Consider the following 26,882-nt stretch of genomic DNA (forward strand, 5'->3'; position numbering starts at 1 on the left):
AATACAGCGAGTTTGCTTGCTAATGTGACCAATGATGCATATTTTAGGCACTGTGTACTGCTGCTACAAATTCCCCATGTTAATGTTAACTATTTATGTTCAGCACAAATGTTGGTGCAAAACTCAAGTTACAGAAGTTAAAACCATTCTGTACTCCACCTGATGCATGCATGTTCACAACTTGCGTGTGGCTCCAACACATTTAAGCAGTCAAATATCCTCGTTTTGTATCCACTACCCAGTTTCCATCCATATAAGATACGCTGCATTACACTAAGGTCATAGCGAACCAGTAGCAGGCTAGGCGACGTTCTTGCGCATCTGGCAAAGTTATATACAAAATACCACAGTAATACTCGTTTCCTTCATTACTGGAGGGCTGTTATTACTCTTATCTTGTCTTCACACCTCCTCCTTACTGACGCATCTCTCAGAGCTCTGTCTATGGTGGCCAAGAGGCGCGCTCTCGTTTGCGCGTCCCCTTCCGTCGGCACACGGACGGGTGTCGGCGTGAGCGTCGTTGAGCTGTGAATGGACATTAATGGGGAATGTAATACACTTCTCTCCGTGACTGGTTTCGTCTGTCATTTAATCGCTGCAGCGGAAGAGTGGGTAAGTTTATTTTCTGCAGGTTGTGCATTTATTGAGAGACTGTGTTCAGCTTTTGAATTCATGGACCGAAATTAGGAAGTACTTTCTAGACAGAGACAGATCTCTATGTGCCAAGTGCATATTAAGCTTAATTAATGTGGCATCAATATAGTCTTGGTACCCTAATTGCTTTTTGAAATGTCACTCAGATATTGCAACGTTGTCTTTGTACATGTATAAATCAAAGCAGAGCTCCCACTTTGCCTCCACCTTTGTGCAAAGCACAACTATTTCCACGCTTATAATTCGATAAAGTCTCAACTGGATGTTCAAAAAGACTCAGGAACGATGCACCATCTTTACACTTGTACCTTTCTATTTTTTTTTTTGATAAAGTTACATTCCTTCGTTTTCTTTTATTTTATTCAGTTTACCCTCCTCTCAGATCTAACACAGTGACTTCATAATGAGCGTGCGGTTTTAATTATATAAGAGACAGCAACAAATCAATGTATCTGCTCCTGGTACAGGCTGTTTTTGCATTGACTGAGTATTGTTTGGATCTTCATGGCTTATCAAGAGTGAAAAGGGATGAGGGAAAAAATCATCTTGTCTTGAAATGTTCTTCTGAAAGCAAAGGCTTTCGAGTTGCTACATGTGTGTTTGTGAATATATAATACAGCCATATTCTCTGGCTGCTCATAATGCTTCACATCAGAAGGACATTTTATAGCAGGCAATCAGGTTTCCAAATACTTGGTGGAATTCAGCTACAAGGCTTTTTTGCTGCAATGAAATAGTTCTTTGACCAGCAGCATCAGCAGGTTCACTGGTGTTCCTGGACCAACCCATGGAAGATCAAACCTACAGCATTACATCAAGTGTGCTCAAGGAGGAGGATGATGTGTGGTAGAGACAGGCAGAGCCGTGTATGTGAAGGGAGTGTGGACGTGTTTGTGTGCGTATTACAGCATATGTGTAGGATTATGTGCTGGTATGATAAAGAGAAAGTGAGGAACAGTGATGGCATCAAAGGAGTGAGACGCTTTGCTTTTTCATGTAGTTGGGAGAACCAAGCATGGTCACATATCTGACTGCATGCATGTTTATGCACATCTGCAGATGTGAATGTCAATATCTTAATGAGCCAATTTGGAAAAATGCATCATTAACTTAAATGGCAACATTTATATCTACTAACAACATTTGAAAAAAAGAGTATTTCTTCCCTGATGTGTGCACATGGCTGAGTCTTTTTATGGAAAATATGGCAAGGTTAGATTATAGTAAGGTTATACAATGACTTGGCTAATGGAGAAAGTCTGTGTTTTCAGGATATGGAAATATGTGAATATGTGAATGCTAATCACAGGGCTTGTTCTGGCTACACGTCAGTTGGACACAGTAAATGTTCATCCACGCTTGACTTCCTGCCTCGTTATAAAGGATATACATCTTGCTCCACTGACATTAATATTGAGATAAGATGTACATATGGATGTAACTCCCAGGATACTAGAGTGGTCCATGTGCGCGCACAGCAAAGTGCCACGCCATCCTTCAGAAGCTTGAGGACAGTATTAAGGACTCTTTCATTTAAATGACATGAAATATTTGAGAAGGTCTCCACACTGGGCTCTTTTTCTGGTCAAGGTGACACATTTACTTATGGTACTTAATTACAGCTGCGAAGTTATCTTGGAAAGAAAAATAGTGGACCTCAGTGATGAGTAGCAGAGTCAAACCAAGGACACGTCGTGGCTCGTGATGGTCTGAGGGCCCCGGAGTAGCAAGTATTTAGTGTAGCTCATGCTAACTGATTCCCATAGATACAGTATCACATACCAGAGTGATGCTTTATCCATTTCATGCTTAACAAAAAGATCATTGCAAAATCCATTCTAAAATTTATGTTGCAACATATACTGCAAGACAGAGTAGGATTTTATTTATTAAAAACCAATAAGAGCAGTAGTACAGTAAAAGAATCAATTTTGCCTGAGGCTAGTTTTTATTGACAGTTTGTCCTACTTCATCCTTACTTGTGATCATGCTTGATTCTGCAAGCACGTATTTACCTCATTGAATTATTAAAGCTTCATACATCTTTAGCTGACACATTTGATTTTGGTCAACGGTAAAATTTACAGAAAGGAAATTTATGAGTTTTAATAGCAATGGTACTACACTACTTCTGTGTTTCTTAACAAGGGTTTATGGACCTTCAGGGAAGGAGGTGGGTGGGGTTGGAGAGCCTTACAAAGACTTCAATAAAAAGAGAAACATTAAAAGCAAACAAAACACAAAATGACAAGGGTTCAACAATAAAACAGACACCCATGTCACACATTCTGCTAATTCACCCAGAGTGCATCACGGTATTCTGTGTAAGAAATGATAAAAGCATCCTTGCAACTTTATGTAAATGTGAATGCAACATTAATATTTCCCTTACACTGAAAGGTAGCTGAAAAATATGCATCTGAGAAGTTCTGAGAGGCAATGTTGGTAAACTTTAGGCTGTAATCTTCGGCTGGAGGATTATTATTATAATTACTCCATAAGGGATGAGCAGTAAAGAGCAAAGCTCTATGGCAATACTGAATAACCTGTGCGTTGATGCATTGTGCTCTGAATATTTTACAGTTTGACTTTTTGCAGCCCCTCAAAGGAAACTAGCAAACAGCACGGAGTAGATGAACTAAACCAAAAGGTGTAGCGGATGTGTTTGCTCACTACAAAAATGATATTTACCTTGTGTTCCCCTTCTGTCATGCTCCGGTAACCTTGTTTTGTTTGCATCACAGTGGATTTCAGTGCTTAGCTGAGAGTTCTTCACCTAAAATAAGACTCTTTAAATATTTAAAAGTATGTAATATCTGTAGTTTTGTGATTGGCATGCAGACAAGACCTGCTGTTTCTGTTTACACTTTGAATTATTTGATACTATCAGCAGTGCAAAAGACAGTATATCAGCAAAATAGAACATCTTATATTGTTTGTCCTGAAGGGGTATTTGTTTGCTGTCTTTACTCTTAAATACACATGTTATCCTTTACCTGTGGCCAGTCTTTTACCTCAAAACATAATTTTATTAGGGCAATGAAGCCTTTAAGATTTCTTTTTCAGCTGATCCAAGTAAATCAGATGAGGGCTGGCACATTTTTCATAAATGTAATGGCTTAAATTGTTTTACAGAAAGACTTCTGAGGCAAGCATTATCTTGTCTTCTTCCCATTTCTCTCTGGCTCCTAACAAAGCCCAGCCACATAGCTGATGTACATCTTTTCACTGACACATGTCACAGAATCAAGAGCCTCAATCAAAACCTGTCTAGACACATCTGACCAATTGCTACCAGACAATGAAAATATATCTTGTTGAATTCTCTGTCTCATAGCTCTGCCTGTCCTAAAAAGATGTGCATTACTGCTTTCCAGCTACCTTAAAAAGTCCAAGGCCTCCCCGAATCAATGTTTAATTAATTGTCACCAGTACGTGGCAGATGAAAATTCAAATTAAGGGTTCTTATGCCAACATTAACTGCCAAAAGAAACCAAAATCTTGACAGCTCTTATTGTTTTTTTCATGGATTTTTGAAGGCGATGCTCAAAACCACGACAGCAGAGAACAAACATAGCAATATTGCACATTCTCATTTTTGTGTGTGAGGGAGAGATAGATAAGTGTGCAAAAACAATAAAATGCCACCTATTTACTTGTTTTATTCTTAAAAATTAATTGAAGCGATTAAACATTAAATGACTTTTCAAAGGTGATGAATGCACACTCTAAAAGAAAAATACAAAATGAAGAGAAAAACAGGTGTTTGTTATTAGCCCTGAAGAGTCCATCATCTGGTCATATCTAACTGAGTGGACTCTGCCCTGGACCTTGAAAGATGGTCTCCCCTATGGCATCTTATATGAAATTGACTCCTAATGGAACAGTGGGGGGGGACCCATAAAGACCCATTAGCGGCACCTAGAGGCTGTAATGTCAATTACACAGAGTGTTGCAAGGAATAAACAACTCATCATACTTATATGCTCATCTTGAAAGCTTATGCAACAATATCACTTGGTTATGTTTGTTTTCCGAGAGCAATGCAGTAAAGACCACAGGATCTCATATGTCCATCCATGTATTCAATTCTATTCTATGTCTCTTTCTATGCCTGCATATCCTCTGGGGGCTGCATCAAAGAGACAGCCCAAAAAGTATTTTGGAGACCTGAAAGTCTCACAGAATCCTTGCATTCACCCCAAAGGGAATCGTGTTGCACAGTTCCCCCTTTTTCTGCCAGTTCTTCCCTTTGAAAACTCAAAGCATCACTAACTTATCCTTCCAAAAGGTGCAGTTATTCTGTATCATTTATATAAATTATATAACATTCCTGTCAATAATATTATTGATAATGTTAAAAAAAACAGATTTATTATGTGGACATGCTATGAAAAAGGTGAAGGCAAGCAAACAGCACTATTTGGTTCATTTTCTTAAACACATTTAACGATTCACTATGAAACAGTGATGGTGGTAGACATGTTATTATTGAAGTGGGGGTGATTGTTTGTTGGAAGCAGAGATGGGCAGTAACGCGTTACTGTAATCCGATTACTTTTTTCAAGTAACGAGTAAAGTAAGGGATTACTATTGCAAAAACGGTAATTAGATTACCGTTACTTTCCCGTAGGAACGCTGCTTTACTGCGTTACTAAAACCGTGATTTTTTTGCAAGAATGTCTCATGACAGTGACGTAAGCGAGTGCGACATTCGTGACAACAGCTGTGTGCAGATCAACAACGGACAATATTGAGTGCGGGAGAGATGAGCGTGCAGCGTTTAAAGCGTGGAAGTACTGACCTTACTTTAAGTTTGATTCCATAAAAAGTGACAAAAACATTAGCATCCGTTGTGCATGGGAAGAAAACTTCTTTTTACAGCGAAAAAAAAACCCCTAAACGTCCAAGCAAACACCGAGTGCGCTATGACGTAATGGGAAATTCACAGAGAAACTCACAGATTCTTCCACTGACCGCTGGGGCACACCTGCACCAGGGTAAACCTCCGCCTACCCTACTCCTGCTTTACAGGTGAAAATAGAGCAAAAGGACCGCTAGTCTTTGACTTTATTTATTTTCTGTTGTGTTTTACTTGCATCTATTTGAAAGAGTGAGTGTAAACACACACAAAAAAATATTTTATGTGCTGGAATGTGCAGAAAATAGGTTTAAATGTTAAACTAATTTATTCAAGTCAGAGAATGTCGCTTGATGCATAAAGTTAAAAGATTAAAACTAAATCGTGTTTTTAAAAAGTAACTAAGTAACTAAGTAATTAATTACTTTTGAAAATAAGTAATCAGTAAAGTAACGGGATTACTTTTTTGGGGAAGTAATCAGTAATTAGTTACTGATTACTTTTTTCAAGTAACTTGACCAACACTGGTTGGAAGTACCATATAATAAAGAAATTCACGCTGCATTTGCATTCTGCTGTTCCCTTTTCATCTATTCTAATAGGTTTATTAAAAGTGGATCACCATTAGAAACAAAGGGCAAAGTGGATAACTGCTGATGCCTTTCAAAGCCTAAAATTGCTTAAATTTGACTCCGACAGCTATCTGTGAAAACATTCCCTATCTATAAGCCTCCCGCAGGCTTTACACCTTCGTATACGTTTGCAAAGGTCATTGTCTATGTAAATGCAGATGTTCTTGCATGTAGTCTTCCAACTCAAATACAGCATGTAAGCCCACAGCGTTGATGCTTTATGTGGGTAGAATGCTGTACTGTTGAAAAGTTGACATGTACGGGTAAGGTAATGACAGCAAAATTAAAAGTGAAGAGGAAGAAACTCGGAAAAAATATTACTTTGGATCTGGGTCAGGGACAAGTTTCTGCCCAAGTGGAGGAGTTTAAATACATCAGGATCTTACTCAGTAGTGAGGGGAGAGTGAAGTGGGAGATTGATAGATGGATTGATGCCACCTGTAGTTATGTGGATGCTGTAGTAGTCTGTTGAGGTGAAGAGGAGCTGAGTGTTAAGGTTTATGGTCAGTCTATGGTCCCACCCTCATCTATGGCCATGAACTCTAGGTACTGATGGAAAGAATTAGATCACAGATTTGAGCGGCAGAAATGAGTTTCCTCCTAAGAGTGGAAGAGCTGTCCCTTATCAATAGGATAAGGAGTTTGGTCATATGGGAAGCTGGGGGAGGTGTTCTAAGAGATCATTTAATAATTCTTAGCAGGCTTGCGTCAGTGTCCTCTGAGATGGGATGGAGGACATGGCCTGGCAGAAGGAGATTTGGGGTTCTCTGCTTAGACTGCTGCCTTTGTGAGCCAGACATGGATGGATGGACGGATGGATGGATGGACGGATGGACGGATAGACAGACGGATGGATAGATGGATGAATGGATGGATGGACAGTACACAGCTACAGCATGTAGACAATGCTGTGCTAAGCTCTGCATAGCACCAACGCACAACCGTGTCGAGCACTTCACTAACAGGATGAAAAGACACAATGCTTGGCCAAGTATCTTTCTTTGGAAATCAGGAGTTCCAGTACACAGTGAGGGTGTTGTTCTAGTGGGTCAAGTGAGAAAAGAAATCATGGGAAGCGTCAAAGCATCGACAGTGCCACAGGTTTTTTTGGATAACACCTAGATATAGTAGGGATGAGTGCGACTAATTAACTCTACATTAAAATGTTGCTGTTTGACACAAGAAATTCGAGTTGCTAACTGGCATGCTTCTGTAGTACTTTTATGTGGCTGCACATAGTCTGTGTAAGAATAAACCGGAATATAACTAAGAAACCAATTGTTTAACTCCAGTGATTAGACTGGGCTCAGTTTTAAATGTTTTCTGTCGTTTTTTCTGTCTTTTAGGCTAGTCGACTAGTCTATTTATTTTCTTGTTTAACTCCAACAAATTAGTCTCCAGGAACATCCCTAGATGGTAGCTGTTGAACCTAAACAAAACTGTCATAACCAGCTTAACAAATACTGAAAGCCTTTATTGCTTTTACTCAAATGTAAAGAGTCAGATTCAGCAGTGTTATCTTTACTTTACCTGTCTCTCAAGGCCTCCATTTCATGTGTCTACTCCGCTCTTGTGTTTGTGCCACACTGACACACACAGGGAGGGAGAAGATGCAACACCAACACACAAGCATGTTATTTTGAAAAGCATATAATGCAAACATGTTTAATACAGACCCAAAATACAGAGACTTTTATGACTCCTTATAGCTAAGGTCAAATAATTGTGATGATTTCACGGTCCATGAGCTTACATTTTTTTACATAGTTAAAATTACACGATAATGTAAAAATCTAGGAAGACAGATAAAAGTCAGAGGGATCCAATAAGAGCCATTACACAACACTGAAATTAAAAAACAGTAGAGAAATTTAAAAAAAAATCTAACCCAAGATTAAAAGCTATTCAAAGAATGAATAAAACTAGTGGTGAAAGTAAATCAAAAGCTAAAACTTAAACATCCTTCCTAAATACATGTCTGCCAAACAGGCATTTGGGTAATGTTTGTGTACCAGTTCTGGTTTTATGTATTTATGAACTGTAAACCTTGGAGATGCAGGCAGCGCATTCCACTGTTCAGATGCCACAGCCTCAAAAGCTTGATTACCCAGGGTGCTTAGGCAAACTGTGTGACCACATACACAGGAGCTGATGCAGTATTTGCACATAAGGATGAGAATTTTAAACTTGCTCTCGAATGCGACAGGGACCAGTTACGAGGCATACAGAGAGAGGTGCTGTAAGACTGTCTGCTTGACCTAGTAGCAGCAAACGACATTGTCCCAAGAAATTGCGCAATCATTGACGTAGAATTTTCTGGCAAACCTCTGTATTATCTGTTGCGAGCTCTAAGAAATTGTGTGGAACCTGTTTATTGACAGCATTAAAGAACTTAAGCCTTTATGAACTCTAAGCTTTATAAGGTTTTCCCCTTAAGGAAAAGGTAAATATAATCAAAGTGGTATCATATTGTAAAACTCTCTACAACATGTCTCAAGGCCAGCAAACATAAAGACAATAACTGAGCTCTGCTAGACATTATAAGATAATTAGGAGGTGTGAAGTTTAAAAAATGCACAGCAAACCTCAGATTTTTAAGATAAGAAATAAACCAGTATATACCTTTGCCTGACACGCTAACCAGTTGCAAACTTCATAATCAAGAGTGAAATGCAGAACTGAGGTCAGGTAGCATTAACACAGAACAATCACGCAGATAAGAGGATATTAAATGATCATTTAAATTCTCAGAAGAGCAGCTACAGAGCTCTCATGAGGAAAAGTACCTTTTTTCCAAAAGCCAGGCTGAATATCATCATAAATATTGTGCCTGTCTAATGCAGCAGTCTGTAGCTAGCTATAGTTCAAGGACACGGCAGGGTCTAAGCAAGGCTACTACTTAAGTAAAATAGGGGTAGGTAAATCCTGACAATGAGGGCTTAATTACTGCTACTCTAGCAGGGCCAACACTGACAAAACCTTTAACAGAGGACAGTATTAGTAGAAGATGACTTCATTTTGCTAATCAATGGCTTCAGTGCTTGAAAGCTGATAAATTGAAATAAGTTCTGAACAGTCAGAGATGAAGCTGACACATCACACGACGAATACTGCTCCTCATAACCATAACTAGGGATGCACTGATACTGGTATCGGGTATCGGGGCCGATACTGTAAAATGTGTGTGTACATACTCGTAAAAGTTAACCGATACCATGAACCGATACTAACTTATTTCATTAATCAGAGGGTGGCTTGTCATTTCTGTTGTAGTTTTTTAGATTGGCCACTAGACAGGCACAGGGTTAGGCGAGTGAGACTGGGACTCCAGATAAAAAAGAGAAACTGGAGGCTGCTGTAGCTAGGCTAAACAAAATGTCAGCAGTGTGGACCGGAACAGCCAACTTTAACTCAGGTTTTGGAAAAGCGATGAAAAATGTCAAGAGAAAATCCACGGGCAGTTAAAATAACAGAGGCTCTGACTCATTTTATCGCTCTGGATGACCAGCCAATGCCGGCCGTGGAAAACATAGGATTGCACCGTCTTCTCAACATACTAGAGTTGCGATATGAAATTCCCAACTGCCTATACATCAGGGAGATAATGGTGCCAAAACTTTCTGAAGAGGTAAAGAAGTGTTTATTTATTATTCTGAAAGCTCGAGACAGTGCCAATAGTTCAGTGATATTTTGTTAAATTACAATGAGGAGACTCTGCAATAATTTAACAGAAGTGCTTATTTTTCACTTCAAAATTTTTTGTGGTCATTTTTATTAAGATTTTATTTTTTATCGGCAGCGAATAAAATAAAACCTGTCTTCCAATTCATTGCATTTGTGTGTGGTAGAAGTATCGGTTTTTGTACTCTGTATCGCATAGGTGTCAAACTCTGGCCCGCGAGCCAAATTTGGCCCGCAGCCTAATTACATTTGGCCCGCGAAGCCATACCAAATTACTATTAGAGCTGGCCTACTGGTATTATGCAGCTAATATATATATTGTTTAGTATTAAGCTTTGCTTGTTCCATATTCAGTTTTCCAGCAAAACTTATTTAAGTCCATAAGAAAAGATTCATTCTTATATCTGGAGGAAGATTTTTTTTTCAATAAATATTAATGTTAGCCCGCGACTTTGTTCCAGTTTTGAATTTTGGCCCACTGTGTATTTGAGTTTGACACCCCTGCTGTATCGGCAAGTACTCAGATCCCAGTATCGGTATCGTATCGGTTTGAAAAAATTGGTATCGATGCATCCCTAACCATAACCTTATCAAGAAAAGAGTAAAGAACTTATTATAGCCATGGACAGAGAAGCATTGTACAGAAGAGTGGGGTGATGAAACAATGTTATTGATAGCATCAAATTCAATCTTTAGATTTCTTTTATGATGCATTCAATAACTGTAAGTGCTCGGGTCGGAAACGCTTCTGTCTAAGACAGCCAACAGCATCTGTCCTCCAAAGAAAAACATTGCAAAGACATTTAGTCCTGGTTTATAGTGGTTTTAGCCACACTGTCCTGCAGAATTGAACAATCTTCATTAAAAGGTTATTGCTTTGTGAATTGGGGACCCAGACAGGAGTAAAGGAGTTTTTAGTTTTAGTTTTTTTTAGTAGAGCCTTGAATGGTATGTACTGCAAGTTATGCAGCTTAAAGGGATTTTCAGTGCTGTTCATCCAGGCACCAGCAGTCTGAATACAAATTTCTAATTGGCTTTTCCCTAGCGGTTTTCTTCAGTTCAGGTTGAAACATCCTCCACTTAAAAGGTCAAATAATTCCCTCTGCTTGTAGTTCAATTTCAGCTCATTTTCACCACTGGGAACACAAGTTGTGTGTCAGTTCAGGATTTCTTCATTGAGGACAAACTTGTTAAATAAATCACGAAGTTTTGATTTATTAAAAAAGAAAAAAGAAAAACAGGAGTGTTTTCTGTGATGTTACCAAAATAATATGGCTTAAATTAGTATCTAGCTGAGTCACATTGGTGAGATTGTTTTAAAACTAAATTCCTCCATCCAATCCCTTAACTGCTCGTTCAGTTTACATGGTCACAGAGCCTCTGGAGCATATCCCAGTTGTTATGTGGCGAGGAGGGGTACACCCTGGACAGATCACTGATGCAAGGGTGTTTGAAATGATTTTGATTGTGATCCGATTGTGCAGCTTTTGTCCTTTACTCTTCCAGTGAGAATTGGCGGTGACCTCATCGATCCGTTCTAGCAACTTCCAGAGCTGTTAACTTTGTATGTGTGGGAGGGTTGTAGATGCAGGAAAATAAAATAATGTTGCGTTATTATTTGTGTGTTTAGGTGTTTGTGAGTTACATGTGCATACTTCAGAGTAAGGATCAAAAATGGGGCTCAAAAAGACTCAAAACACGCATACCAAGATTTGCTAAGCTTTTATTTTGATTGCTCTGTACCGATGTACTCAAGCATCCTGATGTCAAAATTGGTCAGAGAATTTATCTCGGCAATAATTTGTTATGACATGAAAGCTTAAACATAATGTAGGACTGTAATGGCAAGACACTTTTTAAAATATATGATATTTCTGTTTTTGCAACTCTCTACTGCAAATTCTGCAGCCCACAGTGACCGATGTGACAATCTCAAAAAGTTTAATTGACATAAATGTCTGTTAAGTCACTTTTTCCAAATAAGGTAACAAAATTGTAACTGCATCTAAAATTACCATATTTGTCTGTGGTGATGTTCCCATCAAAGGCTTCCTACAGTTCAAAGAGAAGCATTTTAGGTAATTGGCTATTCTCATTTGGCTGCATGAATGGTTGTCTGCGTCTCTGTGTTAGCCCTTTGACAAATTTGTGACTTGCCCAATGTACCCTTCGTCATGCCCCATGATAACTGGAAAAGGGCTCCAGCTCGCCCTGAAAGAAAATGTTTGAACTAGATGTTCAGGTTCTGGTGTATACAAGTTGGTGTAACTCTTCTCTCTTCAAAAACTGCAACATTTTGAAACCTCCTAAATTGGGACATCTGAGGTGCAGAACAGGAGTGTAGTCCTTTTTTAATTTTTGATCGGAAGATCAGAGATAATTAGAAACAAAAAGAAGCAGTGACACTGAGCCATTAATGTTGAACTGCAGGTCACAGTTATTCAAAACTGATGATACTGAAAACTGATATAATAAAATGACTTTCTGACCTTATTAAAGCTTCCTTTTTTTCCTGACCCCAAACATTTTGTTTTTACTAACAGCAACTCAACTATCAAATCAGTCATTTTCACTGAGAACAGAAATCTTTCAATTCAGTTTGCATTGCACTGGAAAAAATACTGTAGATGTAAAACTTGTGATGACTTTTGGCGTTAGTATGAGTTTAAAATAGAAACGTAGCCAACATCTTATGTTTGTTCCTGGTGTCTACTAGAGTATAGCTGTTCAAGAAGTCCTGATTGATCTCATTCTGGGCCTCTGTGCGGCCCCCTCAGTTCACCCACTGTATTAAAGAAGCTATTTTAGCTGCTATGTGTTTAGGGCCACCCTCCCTTCAAGCCAGTGTTCTTCTAACTGGTTGTTTTGTTAGAAAATTGTTTGAATAACAGGTGGGTGTGATCACAGATCAAAATAAAGTAAAATAAAAAGGGCATTTAGATCACTCTGGAGGGCAGGCTTTAGGCTTTACAAGGGACTGACTAATCTCTGTATTTGAATCCTTCATCTTTTTTAATATCCGCATCCATCATTACACCGGTGAAAATCGTTAAAGTAATCTAATCTTGTGTCACAAAAGTTTAAGCTGTATCCAGAATTGTTTTTTATATTACGTCTGAGTGTGGCGTGAAGCACAGTGTACTGTAGTACTGGTGTAAACTTCTTATTTCTGTGTAGCTTTTAATGTAGAAGCCCAGAAACAATTACCAGTGATGTGCTCTCTGGTAAACCCAAACTAGACTTTAATAAGCAATAAAAGAAGTAGTAAAAGACAGGGATATAAAATGTATTCTAATAAGCTTTGTTTTCTGTAACTTCAAAGTTTGCCTACGCATCATGAACTGATTAAATGCAGCAGGAAGTGCATGTGTGTCTATAAAGCAATTGCTTGCTGCTGTGAGTAGACGTGAGATTCATCACATTCTTTTAAATATTTTAGCATTTAGTTGAAAACAAAACAAATAAACAAAAAGTTTCTATTGCACTCTTAGAAATATTGTTACTTAATCTTATTACGTTCCTACATTTGATATGACACCCTTCAGTCTGCAGGAAAGCCTTCTCCCACTAAAGCAGTTTAGAGCACAGTGATAGCCTAGTAATAGAACTTTGTCAGTATTTGGGGGGGAAAGTAAATCTCTTCCCTTGTTAATTCATGAATTAGCTGTGATGAGACACATTTTTTGGAAAGCTGGGTTCAGTTTCACTAGCTACACCCAGGCTTGATTACTGCTAGAAATGTGGAATACGAAATCACTTAAAAACAAGTTGTCTGACAAAGTGAAATAGGCTAAAAGATCTCAAATAGGAACAATCAGCACTCTAAAGAAACAACTGAGAAAACAAGGTTGTTGGCTATCAGTCTGAAAAGGGTTACAAAGGGTTTCTAAGGCTTTGGTACACCAGCAAACAACCGCGAGAGCCATTTTCCACAAGTGGAGAAAACTTGAAACAGTGATTAACCTTCCCAAGATTGGCTAGACTACCAAGACTACTCCAAGAACAAATCAACAACTTATCAAGGTCACAAAAGAACTACAGAAATAAAGGACTCACTTCTCTAAGTTACAGTCTGTTTATTTCACCAATAAAAAAGAGACTTGGCAAAAACCCATAAGAGAGCTCAAAGGGAAAAGGTACTGTTTAACCAAAAAGAGCAGAAAGGCTCATCTCACACTTGCCAAAAAACATCTTGATTATTCCCAAAACTTTTGTGAAAATATTCCATGGACTCATGAGACAAAACTTTGTGAGTCCCATTACATCTGACATTAAACTAACACATCATTTTATCAAAACAGCATCATACCAGTGGTCAAACATGGAGGTAGTGCGATGGTATGGGGCAATTCTGAAATTCCAAAAAGAAAATCCCCCAGTTATGCAGCAGGACAATGAACCAGAATACACCAGTCCACCTCTGAATTACTCAAAAAAAAAAAAACAAAATAGAGGTTTTGGAGTGGCTTAGTCAAAAGTGGCATAATGCCTTTGAGATTCTTTGGCATAACTTAAACAGGCCATTCATGTTTGAAAACCCTGCAGTATGGCTGAATTAAAACAATTCTGCAAAAGGAGAGTGGGCAAAAATTCCTCCACAGAGATATAAAACACTCATTGCCAACTACGGCAAACGCCGGATTTTACTTTTTGCTGCCAAGGTGGGCAGAACTAGTTGTTAGGTTTAGGGGGCAAACCCTTTTTTTCCCCACATAGGGCAATTTAAGTTTGGATAGATTTGATTAAATAAACATTTTGAAACTGCATTTGTATTTGCCTGTGTTATCTTTGTATAATATTGAAACTTGTTTGATGATCAGAAACATAAGTGTGTCATGTGTAAAAATATTTTTTAAAAACTGCAAAAAGAAAGAGAGAGATAAGAAAAGGGTCAAATACATTTACACAGAGCCATATATGGAGTATTTTCACAGATTCACTTTGCGGCATGACAAAAATACAGCCAGAGCCACAGAGAACAAGCAGAGGAAGAATGAGTAGTCCTGTACCAGATGGTGTGACTCCCACAGGGCCCTGATCTCCACATTACATAGTCAGTATGGCATTAAATTAAAAGAAACTGAGGCAGGATAAATCCACAGAAGAACTGTGTTAACTGTGTTGTCAAGTATTGAGAGAAAGTATTGCGATTTTAAAGGCAAAGCGGGGTCACAATAAATATTCGTTTGTTGAGGTTTTTACTAATGTATGTAAATAGAAGAGCCATTTTACAATACATTTAAATTTTACATAAGTACATATCCACAATTGATTTCCCATATTACAAATTTAGCACTGTTTTTCATACCAATGCAAGTGCCATTTCCAGCAAAAGCAATACTTAAAACTCCAAAAGCAATCAAATTAAAAATTAGCAAAAGTCTCCTCAAATTACACCCAATTTACTTAGTACTCTTCAGAAATTAACCCTAGTAATTCACCACTCAAAACTCTGGAGACGGCAAGAATATGTGATTAAATATTGTAGTTTTTTTTCCTGACTTGCTTGAAAATTTGTTTTGAAAGCTTAACACCTTAGTATTATATAATTAATCATAGTAATTTTTGAACCCCCTACGGCTATGTCAACCTTTTGATACTGTATTCAGATTTTAAAGCTGCAGGCAAAAGAATTCAAAGCTTTTTTTCACCTTGCAGTCTCAAATCACTCGTCTGTTTTCAACAGTGAAGAACTTGAGCTTGAGTCAGCAGGATGGAAGTTTCAGTAATTTCATGTGTTTCTGACAGTATATTACTAATACACACATCAATCTCTCAAGAAATGTGTCTATAATAGTCATACATAAAGTAATAATATTACATTTATTTATCCACTTTTGGTACTTCAGTAATAGATTGTCGTCATCTCTTTAATTACATCAGGAGTTAATTCATGATCTATAGGAAAAACAATAATCTTATTGAAATGATTTCTCAGTTTTTAAACCAATTCTCATGTTGTCAAAAATGTGGTTTCCATATTTTTAGTTGTGCTGCTGTATTAATGTACATTTGAAATAAAAAAAGTCAATGCCTTTAATTTAAAAAAAAATTAAATAATCAGTATGAAACAAGTCAAGACTGCCATTGTTAGAAAAAGGACAACATATCTTTAAATAACTTACTTCCACATGAACACTTTTTTCACAAAGACTTCCCATCACTTTAGCCATTTGCTTCCAATCTCCCACCCGGTCCATTTAAACTGTGTCGTGTTAGAAGGTAACTCTTGCAGAAATAAATGAACACCGGCAGAGGATATTAGCTCCTGCTGGTTTGAGGAACTACGAATGCGTTGCAATTGGATTAATTTCATTTGGCTGATTGTGCAGTATTACAGCTACTTATTAATTATCTAAATATAGATATAGATTCAGTATGCAGATGTAGCAAAGTGTTCACAAATTCATAAGCACTCTTTAAAAGCTCTATGCTGAATTTCTCACCAGATTAGCCATCAGTTGGCAACACATTAACAATCACAATTGCAGTGCTGTACTTTCCACTCTAAATGCAATTAAACCAGAAAAAAAATGTTTAACTGCTTGCAATTCTTTGAGAGTTTTCTAATCTTGCGTGATAAGTGAAATAAGAATAACTTGTTTCCTTTTTTGTTGTAACTACTCACCAGTAATGTTTACTTTTTCAATCAATGCTCTCATCAGCTCAAATAACATTTGGCTCTTCAGCTGTAAATTGATGAGAGATAAGCACTCTTGTTTCCTGGCAGTAGCTGTAGGCAAATCCACTCACTGGCCACTTCATTAGAACCTCACCAGCACTGTGCTGGATGCCTGTTTGTCTTCAGAAATGCATTAATCCTTTGGGGCACATATTCAACCAGGTGCTGGAAACTTTCCTCAAAGATTTTGGTCCATATTGACATCATAGCATCACACGGTTGCTGCAGATTTATTGGCTCCACATCCACAATGCAAATCTGTTCTACCACATCCCAAAGTTGCTCTTTTAGATTTCTGATCTGTTGATGGTGGGCCAAAAAAACCTTTTGAGTTTATTTAAGTTTTGTGAAATTGCACAAGTTTTCCTGCTGAGAGCAGCCATTGGAAGATGGGTATGATGTGGAGAATAAGGCATGCATATCGTCAGTCAGCAACAAAACTGTAGACTGTAGCATTTAACTGATACTCAGTTGGTATGAAGGAAGTGTGGCAAGAAAATGTTCCCCACATCGTTCCACTACCACAAACCTAAACCACTGATTCAAGGAAGGATGGATCCATGCTTTTGTCTTAAATTCTGACTCTAAGATTCAAATTTCACATGATACATTAGAACAGACAACATTTTTTCTGTCTTACATTGTAAAGTTTTAGTGAATCTATGTAAATTTTAGCCTCAGGCTTTGTGTTCTCAATAGTAATGTGTGCCACCCAGTGTTGTCTTCTGCTGAATTAAATCTGCTTCGAGGGTGGATGTGTTGTATGTTCTGCATATTTTGGTTTTAACAAAGCTACAGTTGCCTTCCTGTCATCTTGGAGCAGACTGGCCATTTTTCTTTGACCTCTGGTGTCAATAAGGCATTTTGGCCTGCAGCTCACAGGACATTATCTCTTTTTTTTTTGCACCATTCTCTGCGAACTGTAGAGATGGTTGTGTGGAAAAAAATCCTAGTGGATTAGCACTTTCTGAAATGCTCAGAGCAGCGCTACTGGCACTAACACCAACAACCATGCCATGTTCAAAATCCCCATTCTTCCTCATTTTGATTCTCAATTTGACCTTCTGCATATCTACATACCAAAATGTTGATGCCATGTGATTAGTTGATCAATGAGCAGTTGAACAGGTGTACCTAACAAAGCCTCCATTAGGTTTAGATTTCTCTGAAGTAAATAGTAGCGTCAGTCTTCAGTTTCTGACATTAATTCTAGGAAAAGAAGTATTATCCCCCAGTTGATCTCCTGTTTACTTCCTGTCATTGTATTAATGAAGTGCTCAATTTAGGTATGTCATATTACACTGTACTCACCTAATTGTCTCCTTCAGTAGCGTTCGGATAAGGACACCAAGGAGGAGGGTTGGGCAGACAGGGTTGTGTTGCCAGGATGTTCAGTGATGCTGACAGGAAAATGCTGTAAATTGTCATGAGGCCTTGTGTCGCTCCCCCACGCTCAGATGTTTGTGTAGTTGTTTTGTAGTATCTTTGTGTGCGGAAGATATTAGAAACATTTTAAACATTTGTTGTGCACTTTCTTCACCCCCAATCAGACGTGCTACTAGCCATGTTGTCTTCAAAGGGACTGAATCTCCTGAAATGTATTACCTTCATTCACAATAAACTGTAACTGACAGATACAGGTAGAAATGACCCATTCATTTTTAACTAAGTGCAGACAATGTTGGCATTTATTGCTACAGATATAATAAACCTGTATTATTGCGTAAATACTTCTTCAGGCTCCTATGATTAGGTAGCAATCTTGCCCTTTAGGGCAGAGAGTGTATATGGCCTAAGTAGGGGCTAGTCTACAACTAGTTTTGCCTGTTTGGGTTCCTATAAGGAAAGTCTGTAGGTAACAAATTGTGAAATTTGGAGTATGCCCGTGCCCCCCCATTGTAGGGCTAGAATGTGCAGTACATTTAACCGTCTGTGTGCAGACCGAGTGGCCCCACATGGGCCCCAAGCTGCCATGTTTACTTGATATGGATGTATTTCAGGGTTATTCTAAAATGTATACATAAAAGGAAGTCCATAATATACACTTTAACTTCCAAGCCAACACTTCAGAAGTTGAACCTGCTATACACTGATCACATAATATATTTCACATATCACATATATATTCACACATACACTTAGACGTGAGTGTGTGAATTATATTTGCAAGGTCATATGTTCATGAATTGTCCAATGAAGGAGAAGGAGTAGATATATGAGGTACTTTAACATGGTAATATCACAAATTATTGTACCTAGCAGTGTATTTTGTTTGTGTTTCTAAAGAAAATTGTCTGGAGGTGATCTGTAACAGTGAACACCAAATAACCAATATTACATTACCTGCCAAATGAAATGAAAACAACAGCAACAAATGCACTACAGCAGCTATATTTGCCTCTGGTGAGTGCTGAACCAGTTCCATCAAATTAAGTCCTCAGTGGGCATCTTGCCAGGTAATACATCTATCTCCATGAAGCAGGTAGGGAGAGCTGCCGGTGACATGGTGTGTATCCGCTTGTGTACAGAAACCCACGAGACACATGGAGGACACAGGTCAGTGAGCGAGAACACTGCTGTAAAATAGAGATGACAGTAATTTAGTGTACTCAAAAAAAAAATAAAAAAATCAATGAATTAGATCACATTAGTAGCTGGCACAAAATGTCCTTTAGTCTTTGTCATTGTTATCCTGAATGTTACACTTTTTTTTTTACTGGTATTCTTTTATCTAAATAAAAAAGTCTCGTCCCTATATTAAAAATAAGGCTAGAGCTGTTTAGTTTAGTTCAATGCCCTAAGCTATACGGGCTGTGCCCAGCAATGCTGTCCAACGTCTGCCGGGATAGCCCCGTCCCACACCTTAGTAAGATACTTTATCATTATAATGTATTGCTGTAATACTGCACAAGTATTTTTCTGTCCCAGAATGCAGAATTAATCTTTTAATTTTACTTTTATTCAACTTAGAAACAAATAAACAAACAACAATAAAAGCAGTAATTAATCTCCTTAAACAGTTTTCTTTGCAGCGTTACTTCTGGCTAACTCTGTCATTTACCTCAACCCCAAAATTAAACAGATACAGACCAAGAAAATAAATAAACAGACAGATACTGCTCTGCCCTCATAGTGATTTATTTAGCATCTTCCCAGAGCTGTCAGTCACACAATCTGGTTTTTCACAACTCTCATCCTTCACAACAACGCTTGGCAGCTTGATGTCCAGCCTGGGCCAAACTGTGTTTTAGAGATTGTAATCCACATGGTAAATGCAGCTTCCATGAAGCTGTAAGAAGAAAACAGAGAGAGAGTGAGAAGAGAAGGATTGAATGTCAGAGGAATGACACCTTTTTCACTGATTGCCATCCTTAAAAGTTGATGTTTGTGTGAATACATATAGTATACTGCACTGACTGTTTTGGTTTGTAAATGCTTTTACTGTATGTCTTTAAGTATTACTGAAAGACTCTGGTTAAGATTGGATTATACTGATCTCTATGACATCATCTGTGAAATTTGGAGAACAATTTTAGCGCGTTTCTGCTTTGTCAGCCTCGAGGTGACAAAGTAATCTACATCCTGAATGTAGTAGACTGCAAGAGTACAATAATCTTGGAGCACAGTTTTATATAATAATTGGGTGTTGTGTAATTCGTCCAATATTAGCAAATGTAGAGATCATTAAAAGTAACTTTGCAGTGTTTGGGTCTCTTATATCTTATCGCAAAATATTCATAATGTATAGACAGAAAGTAAATAATGAAAATAATGGAGCAACAGGGCAAAAAATGGATTAAAAAGTTACTATGTAATTTTGAAACAATGTGGCTGTGATACAGTAAATTAAGTTCTTTCTGCAGTTTGCTGTTTCTACAGTTTGCCAAATTCAAGCAAAGGGACTGGTATTTTTTTTTTTTTTAACAAAGCCGATCAGACTAGATTCATGCTGGCTCACTGGAGCTTATCTTCAGATGACCTCGGACTGGAAGCCCGTCTTATAGAACATTTCAAGGCAAAAGCAGATGTTTTCTTTGCTGCATATAATAACTGGCTGACACTGTTTTTGCATACGTCAACCATTGAACATGCACACAGAGATGCCCATACTGTATGTCTAAATATACATTTTTGCACAGACACTGAAAAAATAAACTATTTTCAGATGCACAGCTGAAAATATGGCAGTGCTGTAACACAGAGTGCGACAGAAGTGCAGCGGTAATTATCATTTATCTAACTGAGTAATCTGCATATTAAGTACTGTTAGGGTTTCTTGCAAACTCATCCGTGGGTAAATGGGAAGGAGTGTACAATTGCATCATTAAGCAGAGGAAGGCAATTTCATTGCCATTAAAGACTGATATCAAAGGTGTGAAGGAAGTAGAGACCATCTTGTAATGGGATTATACCAGCTGCGATCCAAGTGAGTTTTTAGACCACCGTTAAAGAAAATATACAGTCATGTGAATAAGAATGTTTCCACAAGACCCTACGCAGTCCTGTGAAAAATTAAGAATACTCTTAATGCTTCCATAGGAATTAAGAAGAGAAGTCTTTTTTAAAATCTGCTTTATCAATATCAGTGTGCTTTATCAATAGAAATCTGTACTTATCTTATGCAGTAAAACAATAACACTAAGCAGCAGTGGCACAGTCTGACTAAGGGATGGCCAGTGCCCACACCTTGGAGGATGCTGCAGTTGAAGAATACTCATCGCACAAGCCTGCCTCTGCACTGTTCTTAGTGAATTTCACCTACATATTATATCTATATGGGGATCTCACCTAGATTATATTACAGTATGGCACCAGTAAGAGCTAACTATGGACAAGGTAAAGACACATTTGAAAGTATTTTGTGCTAAGTCAGTAAGACTGAGGTATTGTGAACTGAAATCTCTTATCTCATTTACTTGTTATATAGTCTTGCCACCCCACTCACCCACCCACAGAGCCCCGGACATACCGCCTGGGAATCGAACAGTCTCAATAGAGACCTGACAGTCAGAGTTTGGCTGCCTCTGCTGATTACCACATTAAGTGAAAGTACTGTACTTCTTGTGTTTCTATAGCAACAGTTTCCACTCTCGTCTTCGGGATACTGAGCAAGTGGTGAAGGAGAGCTGCAATGGCAGCCAAATCTATGCTTTTTAATTTAATCACAGTGGCTGTTGCTAAATTAATGGCAGACCATTACACATTGGGTACATACCTGCAAATAGGGCTCCATTTGGACTGAAGTTGCTGATCTTGGTTACAACTCTCTGATTATGCTACTGGTGCTTTGTTATGTTTTATAAAACTTTTTAATCACATTAATTTTAAAAAGCCTTGATAACAACATATACACTAACAAATCATAACATGAAACATAAATTAATCATATTAACAACCAATGAACTGAACCAAACTACTGTAGTAATCCTTGGGTCCAACGTTACAGAAGACAACTTTTTTTAGGTTTGTGAAGGTTTGCTTATTATCCATGAGGCTTGTTCAGTTTTAAAACAAATAGCCTAGAGTCTCAGGTATTTAAACCCTAGTCGAGGGTGTTCCCTTAGAGGGGGTCCTGAGAGTTTCTGACCTAGTATTAATCGCGTGAATTGCCACATGAGCCAAGGTGTGAAAAAAAAATTGGGTCATTCCCATCATCATTATTGTTCCAGTCCACCATCATGTGAGCTATTAAGATAGGAAAGATGTAAATGGGGGGTTGAAATGCTTAGGAATTGATTGTTAGGTACTGAGAACTACTGTATCCTGGATGACTGAGAACCTACAGATATTTTGTACATGATTATGTTAAAGTGTAATTCTCTGTACTTTTAAAAAGTGCAAAAAAGTGCAGTGTCTTGAAATGCATCTCTACTTTTTTGGGGTCTTTCTCTCTTTCTCTCTCTCTCTCTCTCTCTCAATATTCACCTTTTTCACATTTCCATTTCCCTCTCCTTGTGTCCCAGGTGTTGATGAGTTGATGACTGACAGAAGTGATGTGATAGCAGGTCTGCCAGGTTAGACAGATCAGAGCAGACTGTCTGCTGCACAGTGAACCACCTGGATGCAACACATTACAGCATAGACAGGTAGGACTGGAGTAATATATATGTAATAAAGGATTTGGCCAGACTTTTGTGGGCAAGGCAGCTGTTTCTCCAAGCTTTCTCAGCCAAGTAATGTTTCAAGACCCTAGCAGACTTTAAAAGCATATTTTTAATTAAAAGAAAACTGACTTAATTCATTTTGACATCTTTAATTTATGAAGTCCAAAAAGCGAGAAAATTGACTGATAGTTCAAAAGAAAATTAAGAGGTGGAATAATAGTGCAAGTCTTTAAACTCCTATCGCTTGATGCACTATGTAGCCCTATCGCTTAATAACAATTAATACATGCAGGCAAAAAATAAATTTTGACTTGTGCAGCCTTTCTTGAAAAGGAATTTAGTAAAATACAATTTCCCCTAAGCCCCTTTGATGTCTCACTTTCTTCATTTTCTCTTTGCTTGCAGAATGGATTTCCCCAATTACACTGAAGGGGTGTTTGCCACAAGCAACGTTAGCAGGAATGACTCACTGGAGACCACTGAACTTCCCCCTAGTGAAATCCTGCTTACTATAACTCTGTCTGTGCTGGCCATCCTCACCACATTTTTCAACTGCCTGGTGATAACAGCTATTGCAGTCACTCGCAAGTTGCACCACCCAGCCAACTACCTCATCTGCTCATTAGCAGTGACCGACTTACTGGTGGCTGTGCTGGTCATGCCCTTCAGTATCATCTACATCCAAAAGAAGAGCTGGGTCATGGGTCAGGTGGTGTGTACCTTATGGTTAAGTGTGGATATCACCTGTTGCACATGCTCCATTCTGCATCTTGCTGCAATCGCCATTGACCGTTACCGGGCTATCACAGACGCAGTGGAGTACTCTCGCAAACGTACAGGAGCCAGAGCTGGTGCAATGGTGGCAGTGGTGTGGCTCCTGTCCATCCTCATCTCACTCCCTCCTCTACTGTGGCAACACTACAGTGGCAATAATGACCATGAAAATGAGTGCATCATCATCCATCCTCACATGGCCTTCACCCTTTATTCAACACTCGGAGCATTTTATATTCCACTGCTGCTCATCCTCATCCTCTACTATAAAATCTACCTGGCCGCTCAGACCCTATATATGCGGAGGGAGGCTAGCCGGGCTAGCCGTCACTCATGCATGACCAACGGCAGCATGATCCCCTCTACCTATCCTGCTGGAGATGGTGATGCCGATGGCGGGCCTCGAAGTCCTGAGCCTGTAAGCCCACCGGAAAAGTCTTTCTCTGAACCCTCAACAGAGGAAACTCCACGTGAACGGGTCCGTGTGTCTGTAAAGGCCTTTAAGTGCAAGTCACGACGGCATGAGTCACGCAGTGAATCACGTCGTAGTCAGTTATACCAAGGACCTCGAATCTCGGGCTCACGAGAGCGCAAAGCGGCATCCACGTTGGGGTTGATAATAGGGGCCTTTGTCATCTGTTGGTTGCCATTTTTTGTCAAGGAATTGATTGTCAACACCTGCGGTTCTTGCAGTACTTCAGGGGAAATGGCTGACTTCCTGACATGGTTGGGCTACCTTAATTCTCTGATCAACCCCCTGATCTACACCATCTTCAATGAAGACTTCAAAAAAGCCTTCCAAAAACTTGTGAGGTGCAGTCATTACCTCTGATGATTATTTATGCATGATCAAACCTGTACACCATCTATATATGAGAGGAAATGAAATGAATGGCTTCAGGTCAAAAATACTGACTGAATAACTGAGTTATTATGTCTGAAAAAGAATAATTTAAAAGAGCAAAAGGATTGATACTGGAAAAGAAACTTCAGCAGCCACTTCAGCAGCCTAAATGGCACTGACTCAGCAATGAGATGGTGTGAGTTCCCAATTGAAAATCAAGTCCTGCTATTTATAGGAGAGCCTGAGACCTCATTGATGTTAATTGGAGTATGTAAAGGGACACTGAGAAAATGTGCCATCACTGACCTTTTTTGAGGCCTGAGTTCTGAGCATTAGTGATCAGCCCCATTTATAGGTCTTGAAATAGCTGACCATTATGTCTGTTTCATCTAATGACCTCCCTTCTGCCGAGTCCACGCTGCTGGCTTAAATATCAAACATGTGTAAAATACCACAGTATACCAAGTTGTTGCTTTTTGTGGCTGTGATGTTATGAAAGGTGACTTTTTTTCTGACTGTTGCAATGATTGTTAGCAGAACTAGTATATATTTAGCCCTGCAAAATATTAAACCTCCATTGATAGATGGTTTGACCTTCTTGTAAGTTAATGGTACAGGTACTGGCTTCATTTATTTGACAGTCTAAAAAGACATGGGAAGATATGGTCTAACTTTCGTAAGATTTCAATGCCTGAACTTAACATATAATATTTTAAATGTTTACAATTAACAGCTTAAAATGTAATTAATATAAAGAAAAACATCTAGGGCTAAGTCATACCATAAATAACAACAAAATACTGGGATACCAACATAAACTTGACCCTAAGACTTTTGAAAAGGTCTACTGTTACAGGTTATACAAAGCACTGCCACTTTTATTGATTTTTCTTTTTTTTTTTACATCATTTGATTATTTCCTATGGTATTTATATATAATTTATCAACTGGAACCAACACCCCATCTAGCTTCATTCCCACACCATAGCTAGCATTAGATTAATTGAAGGTGAGAGTCACTGGTGGAGAAATCCTCATTACACTACTCCCACTCAAGTACTTGGAATAGAACTACTATTTCTTTATTGGTTTCAAGAGGGCACATGATATGTTGATGGATGTAGATGAGTCCAGTGTGAGGGTGTACTGTATACCAATGAGATAGTATAAGGCATTCCATAAGCTTATATAGATCTCTGACAGTATGACCAGTCTGCTGTTTCTACCTTTGTTTTTCACTGCCTAAATAATCAATAATAAATGGTCCACAGCTGAAATTTTGTTCCTGTTCTTCTCCGAGTTAAGTAATTGTTTAAGGAGAGTGTATCACCATATTCCCTGTATGTATGGAGAAAATGGTAGCAGGAATACCAATGATAAGCTGTATGTGTAAATTAATGTTATTATGCTATATTACATCAGTCTGCTTACTGTTTAATGTGAATAGAGTGGATATTTTCCATATTTTGATTTGATGGTGCCCCCTTGTGGCAAGAAGAAAGACACTCTGATTGGTTAGTACTGTCTTTCAATGCTACAGCAACAAGATTCATGAATCTGAAAATACTGCTCACTTAGTCTCATCGGTCAAACAAATAAAAGTAACTAGAAATAAGCATTGATGTGCAAGTTCTCTCTGTCTCAAATGTTTGTGGACAATGTATTTACTTCTATCATAAACACTGTTCATGTCATGATGAAGACCATGTTTAAATGTTGCCTAAGCATAGGAAAGAACATGTTTAAATGGCATCTTTTCACACTTGTTTCTTCAAAATTACATGCATTTATGTTCCGGCGTGTGTGTGCGTGTGTGTGTGTGTGTGTGTGTGTGTGTCAGTCAGTAAAGAGTTGCACTGTCTCACTGGGAGAGCTGATAAAGCTAGAATTCCTGCCAGATGGACTATGTTACACTGCAAGTGGGTGTCCCAGTAGATCATCAGGGCATTCCAATTGTCAGTCCAGTTGTATTCACTTACAAGCACTATAGCATTTTCCTCAAACAGAACCTGTCGCAACAGGTTTGCCCAATTTATTTCAACAGTTTCCCAAATAAAACTTGTAGACTTGTAGGCAGCAATAACATGCCCCATGTCCATACAGACAAAGGCATTTGAAGTGCTTTTCACAAAAAGACAAAGGCCACATCTGTCGGTTATGAACAGAGCTTGCTACGTATCTTCTAACTATAGCTGCAGCATAACAGCTGCTTTATTATATAGGGAATACCAGTGCAGGAATAAGGCAGAGACAAGGTATAATATACTCTACTTTCATATCCTATACCTAAGCAAAAAAAGAACTATTTTCAGGGGCTTTGGATTAGTGAATTTGCCCACTAATGAGGATATGAACATACTGCGCCTGACCCTCTATGGGCTTTTCCGATGTTAATGTTATTAGCAGTATTTTATTGAACAGCAATACAAGAAATATTGCCTGCTTGTGTGTGTGAGAGAGCAACATTGATAGCGCTTTATGGAACACTAAGTTGTTAAAAGGTGCTAAGTAGGGACCATTTATCTTATACTACATAAAATATCTTTCTTTTTTGAGAGTTCTTTTAATTTCAAAACTACAAGTAAATTTGGCATGTCATAGTACGAAAAGCACGAGTATACACCATAAAGGCTGAATTAAGTTTAGTTAC

General features: G+C 38.4%; 1 protein-coding gene across 1 annotated transcript; it reads left to right on the forward strand.

The window, feature by feature from the left end:
* The first annotated feature begins 534 nt into the window (after nucleotides 1–534).
* Nucleotides 535–25,833, forward strand: htr1fa (5-hydroxytryptamine (serotonin) receptor 1Fa). Its single transcript, XM_006802374.2, has 3 exons — nucleotides 535–612; nucleotides 22,474–22,596; nucleotides 23,020–25,833. The coding sequence occupies exon 3, from the start codon at nucleotides 23,021–23,023 to the stop codon at nucleotides 24,218–24,220; it is 1,200 nt and encodes a 399-aa protein (XP_006802437.1). The 5' UTR covers nucleotides 535–612; nucleotides 22,474–22,596; nucleotide 23,020; the 3' UTR covers nucleotides 24,221–25,833.
* The last annotated feature ends 1,049 nt before the right edge of the window (nucleotides 25,834–26,882 follow it).

The sequence above is a fragment of the Neolamprologus brichardi genome, chromosome 16 (assembly GCF_056152115.1).
Source record: "Neolamprologus brichardi isolate AB-2024 chromosome 16, ASM5615211v1, whole genome shotgun sequence".
Lineage (NCBI taxonomy): Eukaryota > Metazoa > Chordata > Actinopteri > Cichliformes > Cichlidae > Neolamprologus > Neolamprologus brichardi.

Coding starts and splice junctions, on each gene's coding strand:
- htr1fa (XM_006802374.2), top strand. CDS start 23,021: ATGGATTTCCCCAATTACACTGAAGGGGTGTTTGCCACAAGCAACGTT.